This window comes from Coregonus clupeaformis, unplaced genomic scaffold, assembly GCF_020615455.1.
Source record: "Coregonus clupeaformis isolate EN_2021a unplaced genomic scaffold, ASM2061545v1 scaf0002, whole genome shotgun sequence".
NCBI classification, from domain to species: Eukaryota; Metazoa; Chordata; class Actinopteri; order Salmoniformes; family Salmonidae; genus Coregonus; species Coregonus clupeaformis.
Genome location: NW_025533457.1, coordinates 774837 through 797719, shown reverse-complemented (window position 1 = coordinate 797719; position 22883 = coordinate 774837). Strand labels below are relative to the sequence as shown.

The window sequence follows — 22883 nt, the reverse complement described above, 5'->3', positions numbered from 1 at the left end:
CAACACAGAGTTACATATGGGGTAAAACAAAACAAAGTCAAAAATACAACAGAAATACATATATATACAGTGTGTGCAAATGTAGCAAGTTATGGAGGTAAGGCAATAAATAGGCTATAGTGCAAAATAATTACAATTAGTATTAACACTGGAATGATAGATGTGCAAGAGATGATGTGCAAATAGAGATACTGGGGTACAAATGAGCAAAATAAATAACAATATAGGGATGAGGTAGTTGGGCGGGCTAATTTCAGATGGGCTGTGTACAGGTGCAGTGATCGGTAAGGTGCTCTGACAACTGATGCTTAAAGTTAGTGAGGGAGATAAGTGTCTCCAGCTTCAGAGATTTTTGCAATTTGTTCCAGTCATTGGCAGCAGAGAACTGGAAGGAATTGCGGCCAAAGGAGGTGTTGGCTTTGGGGATGACCAGTGAGATATACCTGCTGGAGCGCAGACTACGGGTGGGTGTTGCTATGGTGACCAATGAGCTAAGATAAGGCGGGGATTTGCCTAGCAGTGATTTATAGATGGCCTGGAGCCAGTGGGTTTGGCGACGAATATGTAGTGAGGACCAGCCAACAAGAGCGTACAGGTCACAGTGGTGGGTATTATATGGGGCTTTGGAGACAAAACGGATGGCACTGTGATAGACTACATCCAATTTGCTGAGTAGAGTGTTGGAGGCTATTTTGTAAATGACATCGCCGAAGTCAAGGATCGGTAGGATAGTCAGTTTTACGAGGGCATGTTTGGCAGCATGAGTGAAGGAGGCTTTGTTGCGAAATAGGGAAACCGATTCTAGATTTAACTTTGGATTGGAGATTCTTAATGTGAGTCTGGATGGAGAGTTTACAGTCTAACCAGACACCTAGATATTTGTAGTTGTCCACATACTCTAGGTCAGACCCGTCGAGAGTAGTGATTCTAGTCGGGTGGGCGGGTGCAAGCAGCGTTCGGTTGAAGAGCATGCATTTAGTTTTACTAGTGTTTAAGAGCAGTTGGAGGCTACTGAAGGAGTGTTGTAAGGCATTGAAGCTCGTTTGGAGGTTTGTTAACACAGTGTCCAATGAAGGGCCAGATGTTTACAAAATGGTGTCGTCTGCGTAGAGGTGGATCTGAGAGTCACCAGCAGCAAGAGCGACGTCATTGATATAAACAGAGAAAAGAGTCGGCCCAAGAATTGAAACCTGTGGCACCCCCATAGAGACTGCCATAGGTCCAGACAACAGGCCCTCCGATTTGACACATTGAACTCTATCTGAGAAGTAGTTGGTGAACCAGGCGAGGCAGTCATTTGAGAAACCAAGGCTATTCATGCCTTAAAGTAATGACGGACTGTCATTTCTCTTTGCTTATTTGAGCTGTTCTTAACATTACATTTACATTTACATTTTAGTCATTTAGCAGACGCTCTTATCCAGAGCGACTTACAGTTAGTGAAGTCATACAATTTTTTATTTTATTTTTATTATTATTATTTTTTTCATACTGGCCCCCCGTGGGAATCGAATCCACAACCCTGGCGTTGCAAATGCCATGCTCCAACTGAGCTACATCCCTGCCGGCCATTCCCTCCCCTACCCTGGACGACGCTGGGCCAATTGTGCACCGCCCCATGGGACATAATATGGACTTGGTCTTTTACCAAATAGGGCTATCTTCTGTATACCACCCCTACCTTGTCACAACACAACTGATTGTCTCAAACGCATTAAGAAGGAAAGAAATTCCACCAATTCACTTTTAAGAAGGCACACCTGTTAATTGAAATGCATTCCAGGTGAAGCTGGTTGAGAGTATGCCAAGAGTGTGCAAAGCTATCATCAAGGCAAAGGGTGGCCATTTGAAGAATCTCAAATATAAAATATATTTAGATTTGTTTAAACATTTTTTGGTTACATTTACATTTACATTTTAATCATTTAGCAGACGCTCTTATCCAGAGCGACATACAAATTGGTGCATTCACCTTATAGCACAACCAATTTACAATATGTATGATTTTGTAAAATAAAATCAATTTTTTATTTTATTTTTTATTTTTTACATGATTCCATATGTGTTTTGATATTTTGATGTCTTCACTATTATTCTACAATGTAGAAAATAGTAAAAAATTAAGAAAAACCCTTGAATAAGTAGGTGTGTCCAAACCTTTGACTGGTACTGTTTATCTAAACCCGTGATCAATAGTCCTACAGTCCAGCTTTAATGTAGAATAGTCCATATCGGCTGTAGACCACTAGGTGTCAGTCTAGAGCAGTGTTTCTCTGTCTCCCATGCAGGGGATTCTCACGCAGCCCTAGAGGGTGATCATTCACGGAGTCGTTCACTTTGGAACACTCCCTGGATATGTTTAGTGGGGTTTCTATAAGCAAAATGAATTAGACGAACAGTAGCCCTATGATTGTGCAGTATGCATCGATAGCAAAGAAAACCTTCTCTTGAAACCTTTTCTTGAAACCTTTTCTTGAAACCTTGCCTACAATTATTTAAATGTCTCTGTTTAGACCACACCATTGTTTGTATGAGGCAATGCATCCCAGTGCATTCGGTGTATGTAAATCCAAGTACAGCCTAAGTACAGTGGAACGCAGAAAAACTCTACTTTCTCTGTAAAAAAAAAATTATATATTAAATGGAGACAAAAATAGGGACCTGTAGCTTTAAGAAAGAGGTGTATCGTACAGGGCTGACGCAGGAATAATAATGAAAAGATTCTTCAAAATTCCTCCCCTCGGCCAGCATGTGTGGTAGCTGTCTGGGCAGTTACCATATTTAAACAAGAGGATTGACCAGGGAAACGGGAGAATTAGTTAGGGAAACTGAGGTGATTCTTCCATCAGTTGAGAAGGTTGCAGGAGACTCTCTGTGCAGGATCATACACTTCATACATTTAGACATTTTATTTCATTAATTCAAAGAAAAAGGCTATTCAATTTAGATTTTTTATGGTTGGAGAACTCCACATTTGCAATTTACCTGCGCGCTCCGCGTCTCCGGGGACGCAGTTGACTTGGAGAGAGTTATAGAGAGGATAGAATCTATCCAATATTGCATTATTACTGATTACAGGCAAAGCAGAACTTTTAAAGTTGCATCATGCAATATTTTATTTCATTGTGTTTGTACCTTTGGCTGGGGTTGTTACCTGGCCGGACAAGTGCAGCCGTGAATGAAGACATCGAAGTATTGGTGATGTTGCCCAAAAATAACTCGTATATGTTCTCAATAGCAAGAGTGGCACCGGCCATCGAGTATGCAAAGCAAGGGTTGAAAATCGGCGGCGGTCTGTATTCGGGACTTAATTTCAACGTGCGCTATGAGGATTCCGACTGTGGCAATGATGCGCTCTTCTCTCTGGTGGACCGCTCCTGCGAGAAGAAACCGGACTTGGTGCTCGGTCCCGTGTGTGAATACGCCGCTGCACCGGTGGTGAGGATGGCTTCTCACTGGAACATCCCGGTCATCTCGGCAGGTGCTCTGGCCAGCGGGTTCAGTGACAAGGAGAAAGAATACTCTCACCTGACCCGAATCTCCCCGTCTTACCTGAAAATGGCAGAGACGTTCTTGGCGATGTTCCGTCACTTCAACTGGAAAGACGCGCTGCTGATCTTCGACGAGGATAAACAGGAGAGGAATTGTTACTTCACCATGGAAGGGGTGCACGTCAAACTCATGGACGAATATCAGACCGTCACCTATGCCATTAACTCTAAAGAAGAGCGCCTGAACACAGACGACATCATCAAATATATCTACGAGAGTGAAGGTATTGTACTGAAACGTCTCTGCTCTGTCCCAGGGTATTAGCTGTAACGTCAGAACAGTTGGTCCAGTAGTCCCATCTGCTAATGCTGCTACTTAATCCCACTTATTCCATTTAATATGCCGTCTCCAGCTTTATTGAATAAACACTTATGTGAATGGCATTGCTTTTCAGCTGCCAAGATATGCCCGGTATGTGAGGAACCAATTCCCGAAATATGACAAATATTTACAGCTATGTGAAGAATCCATCGGATGTCAAATGTAGCCTTAACAACAGGCATCGAGAATACATATTTGCAGTATTTTGCATATTCACACCAATGAAAATGAAATGGTTCCAATCTTGTTAATTGAATAACCAATATGGTGTATCTTCCCTCCCTGTACTGTGGTGCTGTATGTGTATAAGTGCACTACACACTAATGCCAAGAGGTATTGACCTTTATGGCACACTGTAAGGTTGCTGGTTCAAGCATTTGCTCTGACTGAATCCCTCTCAATCGCTACAACAGTATACCATCACTCAGGGAGAATTTTGTGTTGTCAATGTGCCAGGTGCTTATAAAGTGTGAATAATCACAATGGCGTGTTTACCACAGTGGAGAACAGGTGCAACAGGTCAGTTGCCATAGTTACTAACACAGCCAACAACTGGAATCGTGTTATATTTAAGCAATAAGGCACTAGAACCTGGGGATTATCGAGTTATACCACATCATTGTTCAATACTCGTTTCTGAATGGCTAGAAGGGCATTCTAGAATGGGCATTAAAACCAGATAGTGGGACAGTTGGCGAAGATATCGGGATGCCTTGCAATCATGACGCAATATGAGGCCTATGCATGCAGGCCGTATTCGCTACAAAGTTACATAAAGCTAAACCAACAACCACACAAACTGAAATTGGATACATTGTAAACGCAGGTCCGTCAAGGAAAAAAACGTAGCTAGCTAGCAATGATTTGTTTTTTTGCAGAGACATATTTTTTTTGGGGGGGCATCTGATGAGCTAACATGGTGAGTGATGAACATGAATTTCTCTGGTCCCTTCTGTTGCAATCATGACACAAGTGTCGCTCCGCCTCGTCCCGCTGCATCCAAAGTAATGTAAACATAAAGTTGACAAACATAAAGCGTTTATCCCTTATATAACTCCAGACTATGGGCTGTTCTTAGACCAAAGGGTCTTATCGATTTTATGAAACGGTTGCCAATGTTAAAAATAAGATTAACGGCATGTTTTCATTAAAAACGTAATTTTAATGAGTAAATTGTTTTATTTCATCCTTCCACCAGACGATATACAGTCGTGGTCAAAAGTTTTGAGAATGACACAAATACTAATATTCACAAAGTCTGCTGCCTCAGTTTTGATGATGGCAATTTGCATATACTCCAGAATGTCATGAAGAGTGATCAGATGAATTGCAATTAATTGCAAAGTCCCTCTTTGCCATGAAAATGAACTTAATCCCCCCCCAAAAAACATTTCCACTGCATTTCAGCCCTGCCACAAAAGGACCAGCTGACATCATGTCAGTGATTCTCTCGTTAACACAGGTGAGAGTGTTGACGAGGACAAGGCTGGAGATCACTCTGTCATGCTGATTGAGTTAGAATAACAGACTGGAAGCTTTAAAAGTAGGGTGGTGCTTGAAATCATTGTTCTTCCTCTGTTAACCATGGTTACCTGCAAGGAAACACGTGCCGTCATCATTGCTTTGCACAAAAATGCTTCACAGGCAAGGATATTGCTGTTAGTAAGATTGCACCTAAATCACCCATTTATCAGATCATCAAGAACTTCAAGGAGAGAGGTTCAATTGTTGTGAAGAAGGCGTCAGGGCGCCCAAGAAAGTCCAGCAAGTTCCAGGACCGTCTACTAAAGTTGATTCAGCTGCGGGATCTGGGCACCACCAGTGCAGAGCTTGCTAAGGAATGGCAGCAGGCAGGTGTGAGTGCATCTGCACGCACAGTGAGGCGAAGACTTTTGGAGGATGGCCTGGTGTCAAGAAGGGCAGCAAAGAAGCCACTTTTCTCCAGGAAAAACATCAGGGACAGACTGATATTCTGCAAAAGGTACAGGGATTGGACTGCTGAAGACTGGGGTAAAGTCATTTTCTCTGATGAATCACCTTTCCGATTGTTTGGGGCATCCGGAAAACACCTTGTCCGGAGAAGACAAGGTGAGTCCTACCATCAGTCCTGTGTCATGCCAACAGTAAAACATCCTGAGACCATTCATGTGTGGGGTTGCTTCTCAGCCAAGGGAGTGGGCTCACTCACAATTTTGCCTAAGAAAACAGCCATGAATAAAGAATGGTACCAACACATCCTCCGAGAGCAACTTCTCCCAACCATCCAAGAACAGTTTGGTGCATGATCGAGCACCTTGCCATAAGGCAAAAGTGATAACTAAGTGGCTCAGGGAACAAAACATCGACATTTTGGGTCCATGGCCAGGAAACTTCCCAGACCTTAATCCCATTGAGAACTTGTGGTCGATCCTCAAGAGGCAGGTGGACAAACAAAAACCCACAAATTTGGACAAACTCCAAGCATTGATTATGCAAGAATGGGCTGCCATCAGTCAGGATGTGGCCCAGAAGTTAATTGACAGCATGCCAGGGCGGATTGCAGAGGTCTTGAAAAATATGGGTCAACACTGCAAATATTGACTCTTTGCATAAACTTAATGTAATTGTCAATAAAAGCCTTTGACACTTATGGAATGCTTGTAATTATACTTCAGTATACCATAGTAACATCTGACAAAAATATCTCATAACACTGAAGCAGCGAACTTTGTGAAGACCAATACTTGTGTCATTCTCAAAACTTTTGACCACAACTGTATAGAACATTTTGGCTATTGCAAATAGGGACTGGGCCGTTTGGCATGTCGCCCTGACCACGACTGTAGTCCAGGCAAAAGCCGGTTGTTAGTTCTGAGGTTCTGAAGTTGCTAACCAAACAGCCTGCTCGTTAATTCTTATGTTTTTGGGATGTTTTGACCCAGTCGTTCATTCCAGTCATTCCACGTCGCTATGCTAAACAAATCATTGACATGTAGTTACCCACCCGGCACACACTGGTTGAATCAACCTGTCATTACACTTATTTCAATGTTTACAACGCTTGTTGAAATTAGATGAAAACGAGATGTTTTTTCAAAACCACTGTATTTTCCACTAATTATTTCACGTCATAATATGTTGTCAAATTACATTGAAACAACGTTGAATCAGCCAGTGGTCCTAGTGGGTCTAGCTAACAGAGGTTCAATGATGATGATAGACAAGAAATTCAATAAATAATGATTTATACCCCCTAAGGTCGATGTCTGCTGGAAATCAAATCAAATAATCCATGAGTTTAAACTACTCCGGGTTTTTTTACGTCTCAATCCACTACATCCGCTGATGTCGCACTTCCGCATCTGATGTGAAAGGTGGCGGAGCTTGAGCGGTGTTTGTCAGACCATGAGACATCCCGAAAAATCGGTCTTCTCACAAAATCGTCTGTAGCGTTCCGAACAGTTAATATGACCCCTCTGTGGAAAGGTGAGACTCTGTTTTGCTCTAGACGCCCACAGGACTCGTCTGAACTCGTCGTACCCCCGGTACCAGTTGAAAAAAAAATGAATGGAAGTATATATGGAGACTGTTTAGTGGCAAAAATATGGGGTTAAATACATGTAAAAAAATAATAATAATAATAATGTTTCCTGATCGTTCTTATACAGATATAGGACAGACACTTCAGAACAAACATCCTTTTTATATTTTTTTGGGGGGGGGATTATCTGTTGTTCCATGTAGTGAATCTGTTATTCAATACGTTTGTATGGGCTAATAGCAGTAAGGGCAACAATTATTTTTCATAAAATATATATGGACACACCTACTCATTCAAGGGTTTTTCTTTATTTTTACTATTTTCTACATTGTAGAATAATAGTGTAGACATCAAAACTATGAAATAACACATGGAATCATGTAGGAACCAAAAAAGTGTTAAACAAATCAAAATACATTTTATTTACTTCAAATAGCCACCCTTTGCTTTGATGACAGCTTTGCACACTCTTGGCATTTTCTCAACCAGCTTCACCTGGAATGCTTTTCCAACAGTCTTGAAGGAGTTCCCATATATGATGAGCCCTTGTTGGCTGCTTTTCCTTCACTCTGCCGTCCAACTCATCCCAAACCATCTCAATTGGGTTGAGGTCGGGGGATTGTGGAGGCCAGGTCATCTGATGCAGCACTCCATCACTCTCCTTCTTGGTAAAATAGCCCTTACACAGCCTGGAGGTGTGTTGGGTCATTGTCCTGTTGAAAAACAAATGATAGTCCCACTAAGCCCAAACCAGATGGGATGGCGTATCACTGCAGAATGCTGTGGAAGCCATGCTGGTTAAGTGTGTCTTGAATTCTAAATAAATCACAGACAGTGTCACCAGCAAAGCACCCCCACACCATAACACCTCCTCCTCCATGCTTTACGGTGGGAACTACACCACGTCTCACAAAGACACAGCGGTTTGAACCAAAAATATCAAATTTGGACTCCAGACCAAAGGACAGATTCCCACCGGTCTAATGTCCATTGCTCGTGTTTCTTGGCCCAAGCAAGTCTCTTCTTCTTATTGGTGTCCTTTAGTAGTGGTTTCTTTGCAGCAATTCAACCATGAAGGCCTGATTCACACAGTCTCCTCTGAACAGTTGATGGTGAGATGTGTCTTTCACTTGAACTCTGTGAAGCATTTATTTGGGCTGCAATTTCTGAGGCTAGTAACTCTAATGAACCTATCTTCTGTAGCAGAGGTAACTCTGGGTCTTCCATTCCTGTGGCGGTCCTCATGAGAGCCAGTTTCATCATAGAGCTTGATGGTTTTTGCGACTGCACTTGAAGAAACTGACCTTCATGCCTTAAAGTAATGATGGACTGTCGTTTCTCTTTGGTTATTTGAGCTGTTCTTGCCATAATATGGACTTGGTCTTTTACCAAATAGGGCTATGTTCTGTATACCCCCCCTACCTTGTCACAACACAACTGATTGTCTCAAACGCATTAAGAAGGAAAGAAATTACACTAATTAACTTTTAAGAAGGCACACTTGTTAATTGAAATGCATTCCAGGTGAAGCTGGTTGAGAGTATGCCAAGAGTGTGCAAAGCTATCATCAAGGCAAAGGGTGGCCATTTGAAGAATCTCAAATATAAATTTATTTTGATTTATTTAACACTTTTTTGGCTACTACATGATTCCATATGTGTTATTTCATAGTTTTGATGTCTTCACTATTATTCTACAATGTAAAATGTTTTACAAATAAAGAAAAACCCTTGAATGAGTAGGTGTGTCCAAACTTTTGACAGGTAGTGTATATATATTATTTTATTTGATACTTCAGGGGGGTCTTAAAATTCAAAATCAAATGGCTCAATTATCCTTGGTATGACCTTCTTAAAACAATTCCATATGGGCGGCAGGTAGCTTAGTGGTTAAGAGCGTTGTGCCAGTACCCGAAAGGTCGCTGGTTCTAATCCCCGAGCCGACTAGGTGAAAAATCTGTCGATGTGCCCTTGAGCAAGGCACTTAACCCTAATTGCTCCTGTAAGTCACTCTGGATAAGAGCGTCTGCTGAATAACTAACCTGTAAATGTAGTAGAACCTTCTTAAAACAATTCCATATAGCTTAGTAGAACCCCCCCTCCTCAGGCTTAGACTCTTATGGGTTTATATATAATTTAGAAATAGGCAACAAGAACTTCAGCATATAATGATTTGATAAGCCTCCAAGTAAGTCTCCAAAGCCCCATACACTACCCACCACTGTGACCTGTACGCTCTTGTTGGCTGGTCCTCACTACATGTTTGTCGTCAAACCCACTGGCTCCAGGCCATCTATAAATCACTGCTAGGCAAATCCCCGCCTTATCTTAGCTCATTGGTCACCATAGCAGCACCCACCCGTAGTCTGCGCTCCAGCAGGTATATCTCACTGGTCATTCCCAAAGCCAACACCTCCTTTGGCCGCCATTCCTTCCAGTTCTCTGCTGCCAATGACTGGAACGAATTGCAAAAATCTCTGAAGCTGGAGACTCTTATCTCCCTCAATAACTTTAAGCATCAGTTGTCAGAGCACCTTACCGATCACTGCACCTGTACACAGCCCATCTGAAATTAGCCCACCCAACTACCTCATCCCTATATTGTTATTTATTTTGCTCATTTGCACCCCAGTATCTCTATTTGCACATAATCTCTTGCACATCTAGCATTCCAGTGTTAATACTATTGTAATTATTCTGCACTATAGCCTATTTATTGCCTTACCTCCATAACTTGCTACATTTGCACACACTGTATATATATTTTCTGTTGTATTTCTGACTTTATGTTTTTTACCCCATATGTAACTCTGTGTTGTTGTTTTATTGCACTACTATGCTTTATCTTGGCCAGGTCGCAGTTGTAAATGAGAACCTGTTCTCAACTGGCTTACCTGGTTAAATAAAGGTGAAATAAAAAAAAATAAAAAAAATAAAAAAATAATAATGTATAAATAGGCAACAACAAGCTTATTGTTGAATCAATAATATAGTTATGGAGGATAGCTAGGCTAACGTTACTTCTCCTTTGCTAGCTAGCTAGCCAACTAAAGGCAAGCTAACGCACAATCACATCAAGCGGCTGAAATGACAGCAAACTATGTGAATTTTTGTTTGTTTTACCTTCATATCTATGTAGCCATTTTGTTGGATATATCCATTATAGCTAACGATCCTGATAAATGAATTTGCCTGGCTCAGAGAAGCTGTCAGTCTTGTCACGATCATATACATGACACAGTGAAAAAATAAAAATGAAAAAATAAACTGCAACAGGTCAGATAGGCGGAGGCTTATATTAACCACCGCTGTACCAAATCAAATGCTAGGCAAGAAGCATGGGGAAATCATGTCTTGATGCTTTTTTCCGGGGAAGATGCAGTTTATGAATGCTTGGAATCACTACTACAGAATCACTAGTCACTACCGAATCACTAGTCACTCACAACTCCAAGAAGAACTGGCATCTACCTGTAACTGGTCCTCCCATTCTCCCTCAGTCTCTCCCTCTTCCTCAGTAAGACCATCTCTGTCCCATATGCTCTCAGTGTGTTGTCAGAGGGGTGTGAGATGTGTCTTCCCTCTTTTCAGATGTCCCTTTCTCCCTCCCTCCCTCTTCCCTCCTCCCTCCCTCCCTCCATCCCTCCCTCCTCTTTCCCTCCCTAGTCCCTTTAAAGACATGCTCCTTAAAATGTGTCTAACTGTCTGTCTGTCTGACTGTCTCTCTGTCTGACTATCTGTCTGTCTGTCTCTCTGTCTGACTATCTGTCTAACTGTTCTCTGTCTGACTGTCTCTCTGTCTGACTATCTGTCTGTCTGTCTCTCTGTCTGACTATCTGTCTAACTGTTCTCTGTCTGACTGTCTCTCTGTCTGACTATCTGTCTGTCTGTCTCTCTGTCTGACTATCTGTCTAACTGTTCTCTGTCTGACTGTCTGTCTGTCTGACTATCTGTCTGTCTGTCTAACTGTTCTCTGTCTGACTGTCTGTCTGTCTGACTATCTGTCTGTCTGTCTAACTGTTCTCTGTCTGCCTGTCTGACTGTCTGTCTGTCTGTCTGTCTGTCTGTTTACCTGTCTGTCTGTCTGTCTGTCTGTCTGTCTGTCTGTCTGTCTGTCTGTCTGTCTGTCTGTCTGACTGTCTGTCTGACTGACTGTCTGTCTGTCTGACTGTCTGACTGTCTGTCTGTCTGTCTGTCTGTCTCTCTGTCTGTCTGTCTGTCTGTCTGTCTGTCTGTCTGTCTGTCTGTCTGTCTGTCTGTCTGTCTGTCTGTCTGTCTGTCTGTCTATCTGTCTGACTGTCTCTCTGTCTGACTGTCTGACTGTCTGACTGTCTTACCTAAATTAGCCACGAAATCCCTTGTTTGAAAGCGACTGTTTTTCTGGAAGCTGTGCTGCTCCATGTCCCCCTCCAAAACATCCAACGTGGGCCAGCCTCCTAACATTTTGAGTTCTAGCCAATTAGCTTCAGCCCCTTGTCATTTGAGTGACAGCTAGCAAGATGCACACACAGAAGAGCGAGAGAGAGAGAGAGAGAGCGTAGTGCACATATCTATTGCATATGTGACGTAGTGCACAATTTTTGGGGACCACTTTTGGCTCTTGAATGCTACTTTCAGAACTACTGGCTAAAAAGTATACGAAAGGCTCTTTAAAGCTGGAACACACACACACACACACACACACACACACACACACACACACACACACACACACACACACACACACACACACACACACTTGTATTTCTCCTCTGCCAATCCCATTATGCTGTACCTGCCCACCCGCTTTACGGCAGACAGATTTGACGGCAGACAGATCTTTTTACACCTGGGATGTTGCAAAGGAAACAAGGGTCACACCCGCCCACCCGCTTGCCCCTCTCTCCCCTCCGCTCCCTCTCTCCCCTCCGCTCCCTCTCTCCCCTCCGCTCCCTCTCTCCCCTCCGCTCCCTCTCTCCCCTCCGCTCCGTCTCTCCCCTCCGCTCCCTCTCTCCCCTCCGCTCCCTCTCTCCCCTCCGCTCCCTCTCTCCCCTCCGCTCCCTCTCTCCCCTCCGCTCCCTCTCTCCCCTCCGCTCCCTCTCTCCCCTCCGCTCCCTCTCTCCCCTCCGCTCCCTCTCTCCCCTCCGCTCCCTCTCTTCCCTCCGCTCCCTCTCTCCCCTCCGCTCCCTCTCTCCCCTCCGCTCCGTCTCTGGCTGTGCCCCCTGTTTACTTTGGAACACCCCAGGTGTAAAGGTTCTGTCTGCCGTCAAATCAACCCATTGTCTCTCCGCTCCGGGGCTCCGGGAGATGGACATCCATTCCACCATCCTCTGCTCTGAAAAATAACCAAACCCTATTCAGTCAGACCTAATGTTGTTGGCACTTGGTCAGTGGACGGGTGGGTGGGTGGGTGGGTGGGTGGGTGGGTGGAATGATGGGTGGATAGATGGACGGGTGGATGGGTGGGCGGCATGGTTTCAAGGGGAAACTGTGATGGTATGGAGCATCCTTTTCCGAAATGCCCTCTCTGTCTCTCTTCATTCAGACTGGTTATGCAACTAGGCCTATGTCTAATGTTTGCACAGAGGCATCCTCTGTTCATGCATGGCTCTCCTTTAGCAGACAAAAAGAGAGAGATGGAGGGAGAGAGAGAGAGAGAGGGCGAGAGGCAGACAGACAGACAGACAGACAGACAGACAGACAGACAGTGCTGCTCGGCAGACAGACAGACAGACAGACAGACAGACAGACAGACAGACAGACAGACAGACAGACAGACAGGCAGGCAGGCAGGCAGGCAGGCAGGCAGGCAGGCAGGCAGGCAGGCAGACATATAGACAGACAGACAGACAGATGGACAGACGGACAGACAGACAGACAGGCAGACAGACAGGCAGACAGTGCTGCTTGACAGACAGGCAGACGGACAGACAGTCAGACAGACGCCTTGAGACATGACCTACTAGGACAAGTAAGTGAGTGGTTCATTTGGGGACAATTCACACAGACTCATAAAGTAGTTCAATTAATATGCTGTAAATATTCTCATATGTCCATTAACAGGAAAGGGGGGGTAGCTGGAGGGGGCAGTGTCTAAAGCAAGGTTACATTATCTTCACCATTGGATTGTTCATCATGAAATGTAGAGAATCACTACATTAAATCATTTTATTTTCATTTATTCTGTTATCTGGTGACTCACATTGTGGACTCATTGACTTGGGGTATGTCTCGGTTTTCTAAACACATGGAGATGCAGTAAATACTGCCATATTTACCCACTGTTCTCTTCTTGACATGTGGAACAAGCTATTCAACCTAAAAGAAGCTGCCATGTACTGTGTTATTAACTAGTAACAGTCATACTGTGTTGTTAACTAGTAACAGTCATACTGTGTTGTTAACTAGTAACAGTCATACTGTGTTGTTAACTAGTAACAGTCATACTGTGTTGTTAACTAGTAACAGTCATACTGTGTTGTTAACTAGTAACCGATAAAACTGCTCTTGGCTCCAACCTGCTGTGTTTCTGTACATGATGGCTTTTGAATTCCTTGCTATTTTTCTCCTCTCCGTTCTAGGCCCGTCTGCTCCTCCCCTATCTTCTCCGGGCAGAGCAGGCAGGCCCGTTGCCCTAGTGACTCCAAGCAGAGCAGGCAGGCCCGTTGCCCTAGTGACTCCGAGCAGTGCAGGCAGGCCCGTTGCCCTAGTGACTCCAAGCAGAGCAGGCAGGCCCGTTGCCCTAGTGACTCCGAGCAGTGCAGGCAGGCCCGTTGCCCTAGTGACTCCAAGCAGTGCAGGCAGGCCCGTTGCCCCTAGCGACTCCAAGCAGAGCAGGCAGGCCCGTTGCCCTAGCGACTCCGAGCAGAGCAGGCAGGCCTGTTGCCCTAGCGACTCCAGACTCCACACAGACACAGCGTGTATACATGCTGCTCCAGAGCCAGTACTTTTCATTTGCACATTGTCTCTCTCATATTCGCTTGTAAATATCGAAACTCACCAAAAATGACATTAGGTAGCTCTTACCTGCAGTGCATTTGGAAAGTATTAAGACTTTTTCCACATTATACAGTGGGGAAAAAAAGTATTTAGTCAGCCACCAATTGTGCATGTTCTCCCACTTAAAAAGATGAGAGAGGCCTGCAATTTTCATCATAGGTACACGTCAACAATGACAGACAAATTGAGGAAAAAAATTCCAGAAAATCACATTGTAGGATTTTTAATGAATTTATTTGCAAATTATGGTGGAAAATAAGTATTTGGTCACCTACAAACAAGCAAGATTTCTGGCTCTCACAGACCTGTAACTTCTTATTTAAGAGGCTCCTCTGTCCTCCACTCGTTACCTGTATTAATGGCACCTGTTTGAACTTGTTATCAGTATAAAAGACACCTGTCCACAACCTCAAACAGTCACACTCCAAACTCCACTATGGCCAAGACCAAAGAGCTGTCAAAGGACACCAGAAACAAAATTGTAGACCTGCACCAGGCTGGGAAGACTGAATCTGCAATAGGTAAGCAGCTTGGTTTGAAGAAATCAACTGTGGGAGCAATTATTAGGAAATGGAAGACATACAAGTCCACTGATAATCTCCCTCGATCTGGGGCTCCACGCAAGATCTCACCCCGTGGGGTCAAAATGATCACAAGAACGGTGAGCAAAAATCCCAGAACCACACGGGGGACCTAGTGAATGACCTGCAGAGAGCTGGGACCAAAGTAACAAAGCCTACCATCAGTAACACACTACGCCGCCAGGGACTCAAATCCTGCAGTGTCAGACGTGTCCCCCTGCTTAAGCCAGTACATGTCCAGGCCCGTCTGAAGTTTGCTAGAGTGCATTTGGATGATCCAGAAGAGGATTGGGAGAATGTCATATGGTCAGATGAAACCAAAATAGAACTTTTTGGTAAAAACTCAACTCGTCGTGTTTGGAGGACAAAGAATGCTGAGTTGCATCCAAAGAACACCATACCTACTGTGAAGCATGGGGGTGGAAACATCATGCTTTGGGGCTGTTTTTCTGCAAAGGGACCAGGACGACTGATCCGTGTAAAGGAAAGAATGAATGGGGCCATGTATCGTGAGATTTTGGTGAAAACCTCCTTCCATCAGCAAGGGCATTGAAGATGAAACGTGGCTGGGTCTTTCAGCATGACAATGATCCCAAACACACCGCCCGGGCAACGAAGGAGTGGCTTCGTAAGAAGCATTTCAAGGTCCCAGAGTGGCCTAGCCAGTCTCCAGATCTCAACCCCATAGAAAATCTTTGGAGGGAGTTGAAAGTCCGTGTTGCCCAGCGACAGCCCCAAAACATCACTGCTCTAGAGGAGATCTGCATGGAGGAATGGGCCAAAATACCAGCAACAGTGTGTGAAAACCTTGTGAAGACTTACAGAAAACGTTTGACCTGTGTCATTGCCAACAAAGGGTATATAACAAAGTATTGAGAAACTTTTGTTATTGACCAAATACTTATTTTCCACCATCATTTGCAAATAAATTAATTAAAAATCCTACAATGTGATTTTCTGGATTTTTTTTTCTCCTTTTGTCTGTCATAGTTGACATGTACCTATGATGAAAATTACAGGCTTCTCTCATCTTTTTAAGTGGGAGAACTTGCACAATTGGTGGCTGACTAAATACTTTTTTCCCCCACTGTATTACGTTACAGCCTTATTCTTTAAATCTACACACAATACCCCATAACGAGAAAGTGAAAACAGGTTTTTAGAAATGTTTGCACATTTATAAGAAATTTAAAACAGAAATACCTTATTTACATAACTATTCAGACCCTTTGGAATCCACCTGTGGTAAATTAAATTGATTGGACATGATTTGGAAAGGCACACCTGTCTATATAAGGTCCCACAGTTGACAGTCATTGTCAAAGCAAAAAGCAGACAGAATTGTGTCGAGGCACAGATCTGGGGAAGGGTATCAAAATATTTCTGCAGCTTTAAAGGTCCCCAAGAACACGGTGGCCTCCATCATTCGAAAAATGGAAGAAGTTTGGAACCACCAAGACTCGGGGGAGAAGGGCCTTGGTCAGGGAGGTGACCAAGAACCCGATGGTCACTCTGACAGAGCTCCAGAGTTCCTCTGTGGAGATGGGAGAATCTTCCAGAAGGACAACCATCTCTGCAGCGCTCCACCAATCAGGCCTTTATGGTAGAGTGGCCAGACGGAAGCCACTCCTCAGTAAAAGGCACATGACAGCTCGCTTGGAGTTGAATGCCGAGCGTCACGTCTGGAAGAAACCTGGCACCATACCTACTGTGAAGCATGGTGGTGGCAGCATCATGCTGTGGGGATGTTTTTCAGCAGCAGTGACTGGGAGACTAGTCAGGATTGAGAGAAAGATGAACGGAGCAAAGTACAGAGAGATCCTTGATGAAAACCTGCTCCAGAGCACTCAGGACCTCAGACTAGGGTGAAGGTTCACCTTCCAACAGGAAAACAACCCTGAGCACACAGCTAAGACAACACAGGAGTGGCTTCGCGACCCGTCTCTGAAAGTCCTTGAGTTGCCCAGCCAGAGCCCGGACTTGAACCCGATCTAAAATCTCTGGAGAGACCTGAAAATACCTATGCAGCGACACTCCCCATCCAACCTGACAGCGCTTGAGAGGATCTGCAGAGAAGAATGGGAGAAACTCCCCAAATACAGGTGTGCCAAGCTTGTAGTGTCATACCCAAGAAGACTCAAGGCTGTAATCGCTGCCAACGGTGCTTTAACAAAGTACTGCGTAAAGGGTCTGAATACTTATGTAAATGTTATTTCAGTTTTTTATTTTTAATAAATTAGCAAAATGTTCTAAAAACATGTTTTTGCTTTGTCATTATGGGGTATTGTGTGTTGATTGATGAGGGGGAAAAAAAACAATTTAGTAAATTTTAGAATAAGACTGTAATGTAACAGAATGTGGAAAAAGTCAAGGGGTCTGAATACTTTCCTAATGCACTCTATGTATAACTTTATAAGCTGGACTGGCTCTCTTTGCAAAAAAAAATGTTTCATTTGCTCTCGTTAGCATATTTACCTAGCAGCCTCCATGGAAATTCACTTTTACTTGTGCTAATTTTGTTAGGTTTCTTGTAATAGATGCCCAAAGTTTACTTCTTTGTGTTCTTTGGCGCCCCCTTGTGTACTAAGCCGGTAATACCGTAAATCCCGGGATGCGAGAAGAACCCTAGCGTGCACATACACACACACACACACACGCACACACGCACGCACGCACACACACACACACACACACACACACACACACACACACACACACACACACACACACACACACACACACACACACACACACACACACACACACACACACACACACACACACACACAGCCTCAATACTTAGGTGTATAACCCTCTATAGGATATTGATACATGCCTCAATACTTAGGTGTATAACCCTCTATAGGATATTGATAAATGCCTCAATAATTAGGTGTATAACCCTCTATAGGATATTGATACATGCCTCAATAATTAGGTGTATAACCCTCTATAGGATATTGATACATGCCTCAATAATTAGGTGTATAACCCTCTATAGGATATTGATACATGCCTCAATAATTAGGTGTATAACCCTCTATAGGATATTGATACATGCCTCAATAATTAGGTGTATAACCCTCTATAGGATATTGATACATGCCTCAATAATTAGGTGTATAACCCTCTATAGGATATTGATACATGCCTCAATAATTAGGTGTATAACCCTCTATAGGATATTGATACATGCCTCAATAATTAGGTGTATAACCCTCTATAGGATATTGATACATGCCTCAATACTTAGGTGTATAACCCTCTATAGGATATTGATACATGCCTCAATAATTAGGTGTATAACCCTCTATAGGATATTGATACATGCCTCAATAATTAGGTGTATAACCCTCTATAGGATATTGATACATGCCTCAATACTTAGGTGTATAACCCTCTATAGGATATTGATACATGCCTCAATAATTAGGTGTATAACCCTCTATAGGATATTGATACATGCCTCAATAATTAGGTGTATAACCCTCTATAGGATATTGATACATGCCTCAATAATTAGGTGTATAACCCTCTATAGGATATTGATACATGCCTCAATAATTAGGTGTATAACCCTCTATAGGATATTGATACATGCCTCAATAATTAGGTGTATAACCCTCTATAGGATATTGATACATGCCTCAATACTTAGGTGTATAACCCTCTATAGGATATTGATACATGCCTCAATAATTAGGTGTATAACCCTCTATAGGATATTGATACATGCCTCAATAATTAGGTGTATAACCCTCTATAGGATATTGATACATGCCTCAATAATTAGGTGTATAACCCTCTATAGGATATTGATACATGCCTCAATAATTAGGTGTATAACCCTCTATAGGATATTGATACATGCCTCAATAATTAGGTGTATAACCCTCTATAGGATATTGATACATGCCTCAATACTTAGGTGTATAACCCTCTATAGGATATTGATACATGCCTCAATAATTAGGTGTATAACCCTCTATAGGATATTGATACATGCCTCAATACTTGGGTGTATAACCCTCTATAGGATATTGATACATGCCTCAATAATTAGGTGTATAACCCTCTATAGGATATTGATACATGCCTCAATAATTAGGTGTATAACCCTCTATAGGATATTGATACATGCCTCAATAATTAGGTGTATAACCCTCTATAGGATATTGATACATGCCTCAATAATTAGGTGTATAACCCTCTATAGGATATTGATACATGCCTCAATAATTAGGTGTATAACCCTCTATAGGATATTGATACATGCCTCAATAATTAGGTGTATAACCCTCTATAGGATAATGATACATGCCTCAATACTTAGGTGTATAACCCTCTATAGGATATTGATACATGCCTCAATAATTAGGTGTATAACCCTCTATAGGATATTGATACATGCCTCAATAATTAGGTGTATAACCCTCTATAGGATAATGATACATGCCTCAATAATTAGGTGTATAACCCTCAAGTGCCCTCAAACTCAACTCTGGACCTCGAAGCCAGTTCCACTGCATTGTTTCATTGTTTCCCTCTAATCAGGGACTGATTGAGACCTGGGACACCAGGTGGGTGCAATTAATTATCAGGTAGAACAGAAAACCAGCAGGCTCCTGCTCTATAGGATAATGATACACAAATGTGCACCAACATGCAAGAATAGTTGCTTCACAATGTGTACATTGTCAGTTCTCATAGCATGGTTTGGCATGTTGTAGGGGTTTGGACCATGTTTGAGAAACCCAGGCACTGTACATCAATAACCCAAGTTTAGTGACATTAAAGGGACAATCCTTAATTCATTTTTTTTTTACCAGATGGCAGCCCCACCACTTTTTATTTGCTATAAAGCTGAGGGAGGGGATGGGGCTGGAGATATTTAACTACTCTCAAATTCATTGATGGAACCGCCATAAATATTGCATATTTTACCTTTATGAACATGAGAACCTCAAGCTTGTTTTTGAAAAAGCAAAGCAGAGACATTTTTACAGTTCAGGTGTTGTCATCAAAGAGACAGTGGAATCTGTTACACATCCATGTGTTGTCATCCGAGAGCCAAAGGTTGAGGCTGCGCTGCCAATGTAGTTATATAGGACTCACACAGTACACAGTACACAGCACACAGTACACAGTACACAGTACACAGTACACAGTACACAGTACACAGTACACAGCACACAGTACACAGTACACAGTACACAGTACACAGTACACAGCACACAGCACACAGCACACAGCACACAGCACACAGTACACAGCACACAGCACACAGCACACAGCACACAGCACACAGCACACAGCACACAGCACACAGCACACAGCACACAGTACACAGCACACAGGACACAGTACACAGCACACAGCACACAGTACACAGGACACAGTACACAGCACACAGTACACAGTACACAGCACACAGGACACAGTACACAGTACACAGGACACAGTACACAGCACACAGTACACAGCACACAGGACACAGTACACAGCACACAGCACACAGCACACAGGACACAGCACACAGTACACAGCACACAGCACACAGCACACAGCACACAGCACACAGTACACAGTACACAGCCCCGAGTCAGCCTAGCTTGTTAAGGATTCTACCCTGCTCCGGCATCAATGTCAGGAGACGTCATTGGAATGGTTTCCAGCAACGCTGACGTCTTGTTTGATTCATAACCTGCCTGTTATTATCACAGCATGCTGTTATTTTTCGATTCCCAACATGTTGCGGCGGCTGGCATGGCATGGCCTACATCACCAGCACAGATGAGCTTTATGGAATGAAAACACAAAGAAGACTACTGACGTGGTTACTTGCCTTGTGGGCACGCCATCAACGCATCCCTTCAATAACGACCCCGAGATTTGAGATGTATTATTACACTGTTCTAATGATCTACTTTAAATCCTATTAATGTTGGGGAAATATAAAACATGACCCACCAAATGTCCTTTTTTGAATAGATGCCCACTAGTTGGTGAGGTTTAAAGAATCAGATGTCCAAATGCTAGGGGACATTTCATCTGGTAGTGTGTGTCGTTAACAGCTTTACCTCTAAAACCCACATCAAGTTGCAGAATTCCACAACGACAACCACGTTACAGGGGAAGAGGGAGGAGGGAGTCCCTCTCTCGTGATTGGTCTGTTCCTGCAGTGAAGCCGCCTGGGACGTCCTGAACTTGTATAAACTCTTTGTGTTGAGCTACTGCAGTGCAGAGCCTGTTCCCCTGGGGGTCCTGCAGAGCGTTGAGCGGTCAATGACCTGCCTTTATCAATCTGTCAGCCCTAGGCTGCTGGCAAGCCTTGAGTCTGTAGTCTGTAGTCTGTAGTCTGATTAGGATATACAGCTGGCACTATCAATCCTGTGGCCTGGAGCCTGAGGACGAGGAATACACTGCTAATAACACTGTCAGTAGCCTGAATCAGTAGCTTCACTGTATTACATCATCTGGTATTGGACTGGTAAGAAAAGTTGTTGCACAGGGTTTAGGTTTTCCTGAGTAGAGAGAGAGAGAGAGAGAATGCATTATTTGATACCCAGTTGCATTGATAAGGAGCTTTTCACTGTCCTCCCTCCACCTCCTCCACTCCTCATCTCTTCCACTCATCCTCTCCTCCAATCACTTCTCCTCCACTCCCTCCACTCCTCTCCTCTTCTCCTCCTCTCCTGTACTCCCTCCACTTCTCCCCTCCTCTCCTCCACTCACTCCCCTTCTGCTCCCCTAACTCCTCCAGTCCACTCTCTCCTCTTCTCCTCCTCCCTCCTCTCCTCCACTCACTCCCCTTCTGCTCCCCTAACTCCTCCAGTCCACTCTCTCCTCTTCTCCTCCTCTCCTCTTCTCCTCCTCTCCTCCTCCCCTCCTCTCTCTGCTCCACAGTAACCTATAACAGAATAAAGGTCCATACATTCTCAACATCTCAGTAGCAGGAGACAGGCAGACAGCGTTACAGCATTGTGCTCCCATATTTGCATAATACACTGACATTAAACCATGTTTATAATGAGCCAAGGGGACCAATAGAATGCCCTGTGAGCCACGATAAGTAGCATCCGTGTGTTGCCAAGGGGACCAATAGAATGCCCTGTGAGCCACGATAAGTAGCACCCGTGTGTTGCCAAGGGGACCAATAGAATGCCCTGTGAGCCACGATAAGTAGCACCTGTGTGTTGCCAAGGGGACCAATAGAATGCCCTGTGAGCCACGATAAGTAGCACCTGTGTGTTGCCAAGGGGACCAATAGAATGCCCTGTGAGCCACGATAAGTAGCACCCGTGTGTTGCCAAGGGGACCAATAGAATGCCCTGTGAGCCACGATAAGTAGCACCCGTGTGTTGCCCCCTTCTATGTATTCCACACACAGGGAGACACACACAGAGACACACACAGGGAGACACACAGGGAGACACACACAGGGAGACACACTGGGAGACACAGAGAGAGACACACAGGGAGACACACAGGGAGACAAACACAGAGACACACAGGGAGACACACAGGGAGACACACAGGGAGACAAACAAAGGGAGACACATAGAGAGACACACAGGGAGACAAACACAGGGAGACACACAGGGAGACACAGAGAGACACACAGGGAGGCACACGGGGAGACACATACACAGAGACGCACAGGGAGACACACACAGGGAGACAGAGAGACACACAGAGAGACACACTGGGAGCAGGAGGATATTTCAGGAGGCACGTGGCGCTGGGCGCTAGCCACCCGACCAGCCCCCGACCCCCGACCAGCCCCCCGACCCGCCACCCAACCAGCCCCCCGACCCACCACCCGACCCACCACCCGACCCACCACCCGACCCCACCACCCGACCCCCGCCACCCGACCCACCACCCTACCCCGCCACCCGACCCGCCGCTACAGTGACAGAGCTGTGTGA

The 22883-nt window shown here is 44.1% G+C and overlaps 1 protein-coding gene across 2 annotated transcripts in view; it reads left to right on the top strand.

Moving 5' to 3' along the window:
• The first annotated feature begins 2804 nt into the window (after positions 1-2804).
• The window catches only part of LOC121587288 (atrial natriuretic peptide receptor 3-like), a 74180-nt gene continuing 54101 nt past the window's right edge, over positions 2805-22883 (top strand). For both annotated transcript variants that reach the window (XM_041904201.2, XM_041904200.2), the window contains exon 1: positions 2805-3775. In XM_041904201.2, coding sequence (XP_041760135.1) covers positions 3106-3775 — 670 coding nt within the window. In that variant the 5' untranslated portion in view covers positions 2805-3105. The remainder of the gene's footprint in view (positions 3776-22883) is intronic.